Here is an 11314-nt window from a genome sequence, read left to right as displayed (position 1 = left end):
AGGCAGCCTCCCCTCTGGTTGGACTTCGCTAGGCTTCTATCAGGAAAAACTATACAAAACCTGCATGGTTCGTATGAGACAGGAATGGAGAAAAACGCTGGTACGTTATCTGTGGATATATCGTGGATGGAAAGATTAATATAGCATTGATAAGGCTTTGAAAGCCAAGGGTTTGGCACAAAGGAAAAACAGGGCCACTGATTAAATTTTGTCGGGCATTTCCATGTGCCCCGAAGCGCGAAGCTACAAAAGGTTGCGACAGCTCTTTTTTAATCAAGTTGGCGCTTATTACTTCGAGACTTTGATTGCAGCGAAGGACGCCGCCTCGGCTGACGGTTTCCTCAAGATGAAAACATTCTCACATGATCAAAAGGAAAAAAAAAATAACGTCGTTATCAAAACTAAGGGTTACCTTAACTAAGTATGTGCTTTGTTTGTATGCTCTACCGAAGTGCCGGAACTCCTAATACTGCAGTTCAGCTCAGTTATGTGTTTGATTTTTGGGACAGTTAAACAAATGTTTACGTTTCAGTTTAGAGTAGACCTCTCAACACTTTTAGTTGAAATGAAGACGTCTTAAACTTTCTAAGGTAATGAATGACTCTTGCAGTTTTTGTGAAACTCTTAACCACTTGAGATTCCATGCATTTATTGTTAGTATGATTTTCTTACGAGGAAGTGCTGCAAAAACCCGGCTATTAATTCTTTATTCATAGTGTTCGAATCGGTCAGACTAGTGCACATTTACTTACATTTTCTTAAGATACCGCAAGTGCAGTTTAAAGGGCCAAGATAAATTTTTTCACGCTAAATATGTAAGCTGCTTACTCATAAGTGTTTCTAATTGTCATATCTTGCTCACACACGAGCACTGCTAGTATTTGCCCTTATTTGCAGGTGATATTTTCCTTTTAAACATTATTTATAGTAATAAGTGTCGCAAATAAAATCTGAATATCATATTTACAAGTGAACATTGCTTCTTTTGCTTTTTTGCACCTTTATTGATGTCTTGAAATGTTAATGTTTGTGCTAGTAATGTGTTTAATACAAAGACTATTTTGAGGTGGTGTTCCTCTGTTTACCTTCACGAAGGGAAAGTGCTTCTTTCCACCGATTACTGCTGTGGAGATCTGACTTAATGTTGAAAATCATTCAAGGGCCAGAACAATTCAGTTCTTAACTTTTGATTTTTTTTTTCACTTCTGCTGCCTAATGTGGCACAGTCTAGTCCGCGTATAGGTTGTTTTTTAAAAGTTCTTTGCTATCTTTTCAACTCATCAGTCCGTATTTCGAAATAAAAATCCAGCTGCCAAGATGCTAAACTCCATCTAGACAAAACATTTGTACCGAGAAAAAGAGTATTCAAGACTGCTGACTCTGTTGCTTCAGGTGTTTTTATTGTTCGGCAGTTCTTAAAACATCAAACGACAAGCGATTTTAAACCTGCTCCGTGCAGGTGCGAAATAATTTGTGGCAATTTTCATACGTTTAGCAAAGTATGGTCTAGATTTGACAGTATTGGCACCTTTATAGGGACATACGACATCTGATGAGCCCTGCGGCACCAGAAACACAAGAAAACGGAGCTTTAATTTTTATGAAAAATGAACTGTCCATCTCAATTTACCACTGGCCAGCTAGTTGACATTTTTTTATCCTTTGCGGAAAAGATCCTTCCAAGCCTAAAACGTGTTCTCAAAGACAAACCCTAAAGATACGTAATTTATATTTGCATTTATTTGAAGACTGTCATCTGTTGAAGTGAGTGAAACAGACTATGTGTGTTTTGGCAAGTGTGGCGTAGATTCAGAGACGGAGCAATGCTTTTTTGTTTAACGATTCGTTTGTTTTTGTTTCTCATCCAATGCGTGGGCCCTATAGAGAGGAAATTATGTGTGGTGCGAAAACAAACCTTGCAGAAATGCATTTACAAAATATATCTTAAGACTGATTTGCTTCCACTCAGTAAAATATATATCAAAAGGAAAACTGATTGAAGTGAGGAGGAACTCATTTCTAAGTTTTCTTAAACGCTCTTTTGTCATGTACATTCTCACTCTTTATTTTCGACCCAAGGTGTTTGAGGGCTCGGGTTTGAATTAGAGACTACTTTTCAGAAGCTTTTTAATAAAATGTACTGATTGATGTATATTTGAGATGGAGGATGAGGCAAAATTAGATTTAAAAGGATTATTATTTGAATGAAGGTACGTATGGAGGCTAGTTTCTCTCTTTTCATCCTCTCCTGATATTTTGGCAAAAAATAAGAACAGCAATCACGTTTTGTTTATGAATACTTTTTTTTTTTTAAGAATTAGATGCGTGATTAGCACATTGATTAAACACTTCTGAAAAATTGACCAAAACAACTTTAAGCTGTCGATCGATGGCCATCATTATGAACTAGCTTCTCCTGTTTTCTCGTTGGGAGTTTTTGGTAAGTTATGAATAAAAATTGCTCTTTGTAAAATGTACTTGTCTAATGTTGTTGTGGAGCACACTATATTCCGTAACGGTTTCAGCTAAATGAACATATTACAATCTGAGAGAGGTTGTGGAATGAACTGAACCTCTACCCAGATAAAGCTAAAAGCAGCCTTCGAACTCCGACGATAGATTTTCAAGTAGGGAAATGAAGATGATATCTCCTCTTTGAGATAAATCCAGCTCTTAATTCAACAAGCTTTAATATTACCTTACGTCAAGGGCGATCTTGTTACGATAATATATGTTAGAAAACTGAAAGATTGATATTGCTCATCGACGGAAAATTGAGTCCTAAAATATATTATATACAGCCCTTACAGAGAAATGGTCGTGTTTCCATCTCAGTCAGTACTAACAATATTCTGATATGTAACAAATTAAAATGTCAAGAGCGGTCTACAAATCGCATAAAACTCTACATAGAACCTGCGACAAAATCAATATTGGTTTTATTTAATACTATGACATGAATTTATTTCAGTTGCCAAGATTTGTAGCTTGTAAGATTGACCATTAGTCTATGTTTTGAAATGATTAAGATATCAAAATTTTCATAAAATTTAAGAAAATGAGATTGTAAGTTAATATCTGCAGATATATTTCAGATGACTTGTCAACCGCCAGTTTTAAGTACACTTGCCAAGAACAAATAAATTATGTCATTGTCATCTTGTTCGGAAATTTGATTTTTCAAAAAGAACATGCAGGATTCAATATGCTAGAGTGGAAATACTGTGCGATGTGCTCTGAAAATGGCAGCATTTTTATGAGAAGTAATCTCAAAATCTTTTGCCGCAATATGTTCGTACCGCTTGCCATGAAAGACGCGTTTGCGTGATAAGTTAGGTGTCTCTCTTGTCAAAAACACATTTATGTTGTCGAAGCAACCTTTTCGACGTAAGCCTAATCTTGCAGATCAATGAAGATGCCTCTCGTCGATAACTTTTCTCTTAGCAACTATGTTACACACATTTGTGTACGACTCATATTTCGCGCGCCACTGTCATCTCGCATTGCGGGGTATCTTGAAGTCTTTCTAGCGTCGGTTATTGTGCTTTCAATATGCAAAGACTCTCGCATATTGATATGTCTTATTATGGTACTTAAATGTCGAATTTAATGCGTGTCTAAAGAGTTTCAAGTTCATCAGTTGGGAATTTTTCTCAAGTGCGGTTATTTTTCAAGCGCGTGTGCACGACCTTTTTTTTCTTCAATAATTGTTTCGAATCACGATCAATTACGTTATAAGTAGACTGAAATTCTTAAAGAGAAGTTCTGCCCTTTCCCATCTTAATTTAATGAAAAGTATTAGGTTTCTTGTGACAAATGCGCGAGAGATTTTAGTGATAATTGTGTAAAATTTCTGACAAAAAGCGCCAAGGTTATGACTTAAACGCGGGAATTTCGACGCTTTTAAATGTTTTTTTTTTTAATTTAAAAGCTGGCAAAGCTACTATGAAACCCTCAAAATGATTCTTACGTTTTCTTGATGGGTTCTAAATGCATTTAAATTTTTATTAATGTAAGGTAAAGTGTTTTGTCGCCAGGTATAAGGAACGTGACTATTCTGTATCATAAAAGTTTTTGGTTTAATTGATTTCAGTTGCTTTGATTTTCCTGAATCGGTTGTTGAAAAGTTGATGTATTTTCCAAAATGTGTTGACTTTCTTTCTTCGTTTTCTGTTTTGAAGAGATTCTTATTTATAAGTTGTGTTCTTCGCTGCGAAATTGAGTAAGAAAAGGGGGCTCTTTCATCGCCGGGTGGCCAAACAGTTCTACGGCGCTGATAGATTCATTTGCTTTTTTCAAGTCCTTGGCGTTTCCCGAATTTTTTAGAACTGTGAAGGATGAAGCACCTCACAGCCGTGCATCTCCTGTCATCGAATTTACGATAAAAAGCTGTGAAAATAAAAGGTATTTTGTTTTAGTGAGAAGAAAGAGTGTTTAAGCGATTTGTAAGTGCTTGGAAGTAGGCCGTTAACATATAACTTACCTCCTCCTGTTTTTAAAGGGCTACCGAAAACAAACCAATATGAATATCTAATCGGCTTTTTTTTTTATTTCGATCAACATTTGGTAGGTGATGCTAAGTGCTTCACTGATGTAGTTTAAGTTTCCTTGAGGTTAATAAAGAAAAACAAGAACATTTTTCAAATACTTTTTAACCGTATTTACTTAAGGCTTCACAAATTTCTGCTTTTAAAACCAACAAGAGATGAAAAACGTATACAATCCAAGAGCTCGCTGGGCAAATGTTTACAATTCAGAACAACTTAAATCTACGAAATAATTTAATCACAAAAATACCATTCGAGCCTTTTTAGGGTGAGCGAGTTCAACCAAGGTTGAATCTTTTTCAACTGAATAACTTGTGAAAACCAAGAACTGTAACCTATATTCAACCTAGTTTGCGTTTTAAATTTCGAATTGTAACGTACACAAATTACCTACTGGGAAATGTACCCGAAATCATCTAAAACGAATAACAGCTTTCATTTCAAACATACTGATCTTTATATACAATATTTCATTCAAGGTTTGGCCTTCAATTTGCCTATTATTTCTCTCTAGGGATATAATCATTTTTAGCCCGATAAAAATAGTTTTTACATACTGAGTTGTGGGCGACATTAAAGCGGGCTATTTGTTCAAACATTTACTGCGAGTAATATGTAGTTTCCTTTACCTCAATAAGTTGTCTTCCTTTTCAGTGTTTTAAAATAAGTCATTTCATAGTTAAAATAAGCCTCTGAAACTATCCCTTTTCGTTTAACAACGGCTGTGCTTTTCGAGTCATTTCGCGACGAAATAAACAAGACACTTTATCGCCCATTCAGTTTTTAACAGGAACCGATTTAAAACTGACACTTTCATGCTATGCTACTTAACTCAAGGCTTTGTCTCCTCTGAATGTTTCTTTGAGTGTGAAGACCTGAGCGACCGTCTTAGTAGCATTAGAAACCTTCGGCTGTTTGACTAAAAGTCCTCGTGGGCTATTACTGCTTTTAATAGAGTTCAAGTATTCCAAGTGTCAGTGTCTCCTTACACTTTGAAGCAGTGTTTTATGGCGTAAACAGCTCTGAACAGCTTGGAACACGGTCACCGAAACAGTGCCTGCGGTAGAACTGCAGTGGATACTGGAACTGCGCCGTAAAACGAAGCAAGTTCTCCTGTGTGGTAAAACTGTTGTCCAAGCCTTGCTATCTCATATTCCTTCATACGCTCGTGATGAGAACAAGGTTTGGCGAAATACGGGGCTGGCAAAGCAGCAGACCAAAGATTTCCTTGATAGCCGGCTGCCAGTGAGGAGGCGGGAGGTGTATTCATGCAGGATGGACAAGTTGGTAGAGAGGGAATAGGGGTTGTCATTGTCGAGCACGACTGAACGCTTTTGATGTCTGATCCAATGAGGTTCTCTATGTTAAAAGGGTGCTTGAAGCCCGATTGAGTGACATCGACTGGCGAGATGCAGCGAGCAGGATTGTCACTCGTCATAAGCACTCTGCCGTTATGCGGTTCTTTAGTCTCATCTGTGATCAGCTTTGCAAGTTTACTGGTCCTCTCCCTCTCGGATTTGAAGCGTTTTCTGCGGCGCAAGAAGCTGCCATTCTCAAACATTGCTCCGCAATCTGGGTGAAGAGCCCAGAGGCTTCCCTTGCCGGGCTGATCTGGTCTTCTAGGAATCTTTAGAAAGCAGTCGTTGAAACTGAGATTGTGTCGCAGCGAGTTCTGCCAGCGTTGCGTATTTTCCCTGTAAAAAGGAAAGTGATCCATGATAAATTGATAAATCTCACTGAGCGATAGCATTTTCTGCGGTGAGCTCTGGATAGCCATGGCTGTCAGCGAAATGTAGGAGTACGGCGGCTTTGCACTGCCGTAGCTGTTTCTCAGAGGTCTTGGCATGTTTTGATTCACTCACACGTCGAGAGCTTCTTAATCTTTTAAACAACTTGACGCGTTTGAAGTAAACCCCGAGACAGATGTGGGGTTTTTTTACGCTTCTCCAATGTGTACTTAAGCTATCGAAATAAATGGCGTTTGCTAAACACACCGACAAACTTCAAAAATTTCTTTTGTTTGTCGCCGATTCGAAGCCTCACCGTGCTCTGAGTTTCGATGTCACTCAATGTTTATACAACAGGTCGGCAGGCCGAAGATTTCTATTAAATACAGAATACCTAATTAGCACATGCCTATCAAACCGAAACTTATCCAAATTACTCGTTAATTTTCTTATTGAAGTTTGGCCCACAACAAAAGGCCGGCTTTTATAATGGTTTAAATAAAATATTCAAATTTGTCTTGAACTTTCTCACGTGTCATCGGGCATTGCTCCCCACAAAGGCACCGTCCGCTCTTCTAACGCGGACAGGAAGTTTGACATTCGGCGGCCTGGTGAAGTAATAAAACCTCGTAACACGGGCTGCTAACTCCATTTTGTTTATACCCGCCGCTTTGCGGTCGCTCTGCATTGTTGACAAGGCTAATTAAAAAAGAGAGAACATTGTAAGTATTAAACTTGTTACTCAAACACCGATGGAAAGGCCTACCACTTCATCGTTTACAAACAGTTCAGAGCTTTCGTCTATATAGAACGTCTATCTCAGTTTCAATTTGCCCCTCAGCTTTCCGGACGCAGATTACCGCTAAGATCTTTTCCTTCAGGCAATCCGCGCTTGTTGTCTGATTCTTGTAACCGGACCTTTATCTCGGGACTGTTGTTCTGAGAAAAATTGAGCACCAGTAATAAAGTGAATTATAACTTTTTGTGTTTATTACTTTTTTCATATTAGCGTTCAATAAATTGCGAACTCATTTTCTTCGAGCGCAAAGACATGGCCCTATAAAGTTTATTAAAGTTTTCTCTAGGCCATTTCGGGCATACTTAATAATTTGGAAGGCGGGTTTCGCAAAGAACCTGGCCGAAATTAAACTAATTTTGTAAGTTTAAAAATAGGACAATACTCCGTGGTTTCCTAAAGCTATGGCTTTCCTAACACAATAATCTGAACCTTATCACGATTAGGAATGACCCTTTACGTTCTCAACTCGCAATATTCTGATTGTGAAATATTTAGGTAATTGTAATACTTTTATTTTGTTAAGGTCTTGTAACAATTATCGTAACAAAAGGATCGAAGCAGCATAACACACGAGAAAAAACGACAGCGGTTTCTTGTCAATAGTTAGGCGTTTTTTATCTTTTCTTCAAAGATGACCAAACCTGTCATTAAAAATGGCGTAGTGCTAGCGTAAATATTTTGGATAAAATCTCCGCAAAGAAACGTACATAATCACTTTAATATCTTATGTCAATTTTAAATGTCAACATATTTGCTGATTTTTCAAGGTAGTTTTGTGTTTATCTTGAATTCACTTACACGCAGCGCATTCAATTTAACGACTTTGTCGTGGAATGGAGAGTAAAATGGAAAAAACGGAGGCGCTCGGAAATTAAAAAAAGCCAACGAACATTGTCACAACATACCGCGGTGTGCTTCTTGGACGTGATATTAAAAGTCGTGGCTTTTAATTCGGGTTACTCCTTAGTAATCAATGGCCTTGTTGTATAAAAAAAAAACCTCTTGAATTTGCCGACAATCTCATCTTTATTCTGCAGGTGCCGTGGACTATGAAAAACCGAATGAAAAGAACTATTACTAAGGCCATCGAACGAGGCATATTAGATGTTAAGAATTAAAAAGTAAACAATGCTTTTTTCATCGATCAGGCTTATTGTTTTGTGAGAGCGAAATGCCTTTGTTTTGACAGAAAATCAATAGTGCTTTAAGATAGAGATTCGCCATTAATGAATAGAACTCATAAAACGCGCTCACAATGCAAAGAATACTGCGCGACTTATGTAAACACCCTTTTACTTACATATTAAAAAATATGAATAGAATAAACACATTTATTTCACCTTCAAACGCCAACCAATTTATCATATTGTAGAAAACTGAAATCGAAAACGTTTTGATTAATAACATAAGCGTTGCTACATTAGTTACGGAGGAAAAAAAAATCTTTGATTCTTCGAGGCAAAGCGCTTTCAGGGGTCAACATGGAAAGTCTAAACATCTTGAAAAGTCTCGAAATAGAACACAAATATAAACAACGAAACCATGACATTTTAAAACGATTCTTGAGGGAATGTCTTTTGTAAACTTCTTCTATTTTTCAATCTCCTATGGACTTTGTTTGATTACTGCTCCGACCAAACACAATAGAAGGGATTCTAAATTCAAAAAACAATTTTAATGCAATGATATACTGAATGACCTGGTTCGATTACTGAGGTCTAAATTCATTCTGATCAGAGGAACTTTGCCAGTTCGGGAAAAACGTCCGGAGGTGTGAAGGGAGCTAAAATGTAACAATAAATTCTAAAACCGAAACATTTTATTGTACAATCCATCTATTCTGTTAAGAGGGTTGTATATCGTCTTCTGTCCTTTCAGTCTTGTTGTCAAAAATTCAGTTACCTAAAGTTTTCGTCATGTTTCAAATTCACCACATTCGTTCACCGCAGAATTTGGCACTCAAGAAACTGATAATAAAAAATATCTAGGAGCTGACTTCATTGCCTTTTATTGTGTTTGCCTATATATCGGCCGTACTTTTTGTAATTATGCCAGAGGTGCATTATTCCAACAATTCCCCTCTCAACGACACTTCTATTTTAAGAGTTTTCAAGAGTCTAGTTAATCCTAGAATTTCGACCGTTAGAAAATGCACTCAGAGTAAGAGCTCTTTTTTTGCTTTAGTCCGTGTTTCATATCATTTGTTCCTGTTATGAGAAGAGCATATAACCAATGTTGATTTTTCAATAGATGGTTGTCTTTTTTTGCTTTTATCTAGGCCCCCAAGTTGACTTAAATTTTGCCAACACGATTTTTCGTTCTTCAAAACGCTATTTGTTTTGTTTTTGATATTCGGCCTCGGACGTGACAAGAAGATGCAAGTATAAATCAAGTGCTATTTGACCCATCAGGGGAGGCAATGGTGGTTTAATTTGAAGGAACTAATCTCTTACGGAGATTACATTTTGAAACTATTCCTCGCTTTCATCAATTTAGCGCGGTAGGCGAGCTAATGTTTCCTTTACAAATTTCATAATTGCGGTGTGTTTATCTTTCTCTCTCTATGAGTTTCTTTTAAACATTACAAACTCAAAGATTGAACAGTTTAATTAGCTCGGACACGAAATTCTGAAAAATTTTACACTGATTAAAAGATGATAAAATTGATCAAATTTGTAGCAAAAGAATAGTTTAGAACTGTAAAATGCTTCCCGAAAGAAACACAGAAGAAAAGAATCGAGACCAGACTTGGAAGAGCAAAAGTGAACAAGTTTTGAATGGATGTATTCGGTTTTATTTGCGACGTGAATAAGCTAATGTTTTTCGATTCAATCTTGATCTACAGTATAGCTGTATAGAATAAAGTTGTATTGTGCGTGTGGTGCTGTTGTGGAATCTGATGAAAAAATAATGCACGATACTCGGGAAGCATTGTATGTTGAGGCCGCAAAAGTGCGCGGCAATGCCGCCATGGTATTTGAGAAAGGTCTTTTCCATCTAGAACGAAAATGACTAATTTGAAAATGAAAGCCACTGACGTAGAGCCATGCGCTGCCGTGTAAAACTTCCAGGAAGCCATGATCATTTGTTTCCCCACAGTAATAATTTTGCGCGATAGAAAAGCGTTTTCATCTGCTAAACCCTTCGTGAATGTAACTAAAATAGATATAAGATACCGTCACCTCTCTTATTTTACACTCTTCACCCTTACGAATGGTCAAGAAATATTTTCTCTTTTCAAACTCAATACTTTTAAACTGAAAGCCGGCAGACTATGAAAGTAGAGAAAGCTATCACTTCGGTAAATTGTCTCGTTAGAGTCTCCAAACCAACAGAAGAAAAGCTGTATGAAAAACGGTAAGGAGAAGAAACAGCCAGATCAACGACGTGGCGCCTCCACAACAGAACTTTTAATTAAATAACACATCCTTCTCGTTATGTAGTCCTTCCTCTCCCCGACAAGGGCCTTTACAATGTTGATTTCAACTTAAATTCGTTTTCAACGCGTATTTTTCGGGGAGGGGGGGGAGTTTTGCGGGCCAGGATTTTATATCAGTGGTGAAAGCTTCCATGATTTACAGGTGAGGCTATGTTACAGATCTCGTTAGTACGGAAAATTAACAACATTAGCTAATGAAAATGTTACCTACAAATTGTGCAGTTTTTCGCTGATGTATAAAAGCAGTTCTAAAGATCGATGAACATTCTTATAGAGAAGAATGAAAGAGGTAGACTTTTATCATTGCCAACTTTTAAACTCTCCAAGAAAAACCACACTCTTTACTGCGGGATTAGAGAGCAAGTTCTGCTCCTTCTGCCGTTTGGCACAAAAAATGAATCAGGCTTAGAACTGCTATTTCACAGAAATGTTAGTTATTGAATGAGGAGGTTGCTTTACTGCTTTTAAAGGATACCTTCTACTTTAAAATATATCAAAAACGCGAAAAAATGTACGCGCCAAATAGTTGCAAGATCATGATTAGACTGGATGATATAAAATGTCTTTCACAATACTTTTCGACTTACAAATTCTTGATTCCAAAAGTGATTTCAATCTACCCTCTCAATTCAATTAATTGCGGCTAGTGACAACCAAAAAGCTCGTTCGCGTACGTGCTCTGTGTCCGCGTCGGACGTTTAAGGCAATTATTGCCCTGTTAAACGAACCGTTTAAGTTAAATAAAGTTCTTTGTAGACAGAACATGCGTACGATCAAACAAGTTTTTATTGCTGTTCCAGCT

At 37.3% G+C, this 11314-nt stretch overlaps 1 protein-coding gene across 1 annotated transcript; it reads right to left on the bottom strand.

The window, feature by feature from the left end:
• Positions 1-4542: 4542 nt before the first annotated feature.
• On the bottom strand, positions 4543-11209 carry LOC131779119 (forkhead box protein B1). Its single transcript, XM_059095653.2, has 3 exons — positions 11100-11209; positions 6807-6973; positions 4543-6650 (listed from the first exon to the last, which is right to left on the bottom strand). The coding sequence occupies exon 3, from the start codon at positions 6391-6393 to the stop codon at positions 5590-5592; it is 804 nt and encodes a 267-aa protein (XP_058951636.1). The 5' UTR covers positions 6394-6650; positions 6807-6973; positions 11100-11209; the 3' UTR covers positions 4543-5589.
• Between the last annotated feature and the right edge of the window lie 105 nt (positions 11210-11314).

Source organism: Pocillopora verrucosa, chromosome 4 (assembly GCF_036669915.1).
Source record: "Pocillopora verrucosa isolate sample1 chromosome 4, ASM3666991v2, whole genome shotgun sequence".
NCBI classification, from domain to species: domain Eukaryota; kingdom Metazoa; phylum Cnidaria; class Anthozoa; order Scleractinia; family Pocilloporidae; genus Pocillopora; species Pocillopora verrucosa.
Note: the sequence above shows the minus strand (reverse complement) of the source record. Positions and strands in the feature narration are given on the sequence as shown.

Bases quoted from the DNA above. Each gene is read 5' to 3' on its own strand.
- LOC131779119 (XM_059095653.2), bottom strand. From the start codon at position 6,393: ATGCCAAGACCTCTGAGAAACAGCTACGGCAGTGCAAAGCCGCCGTAC.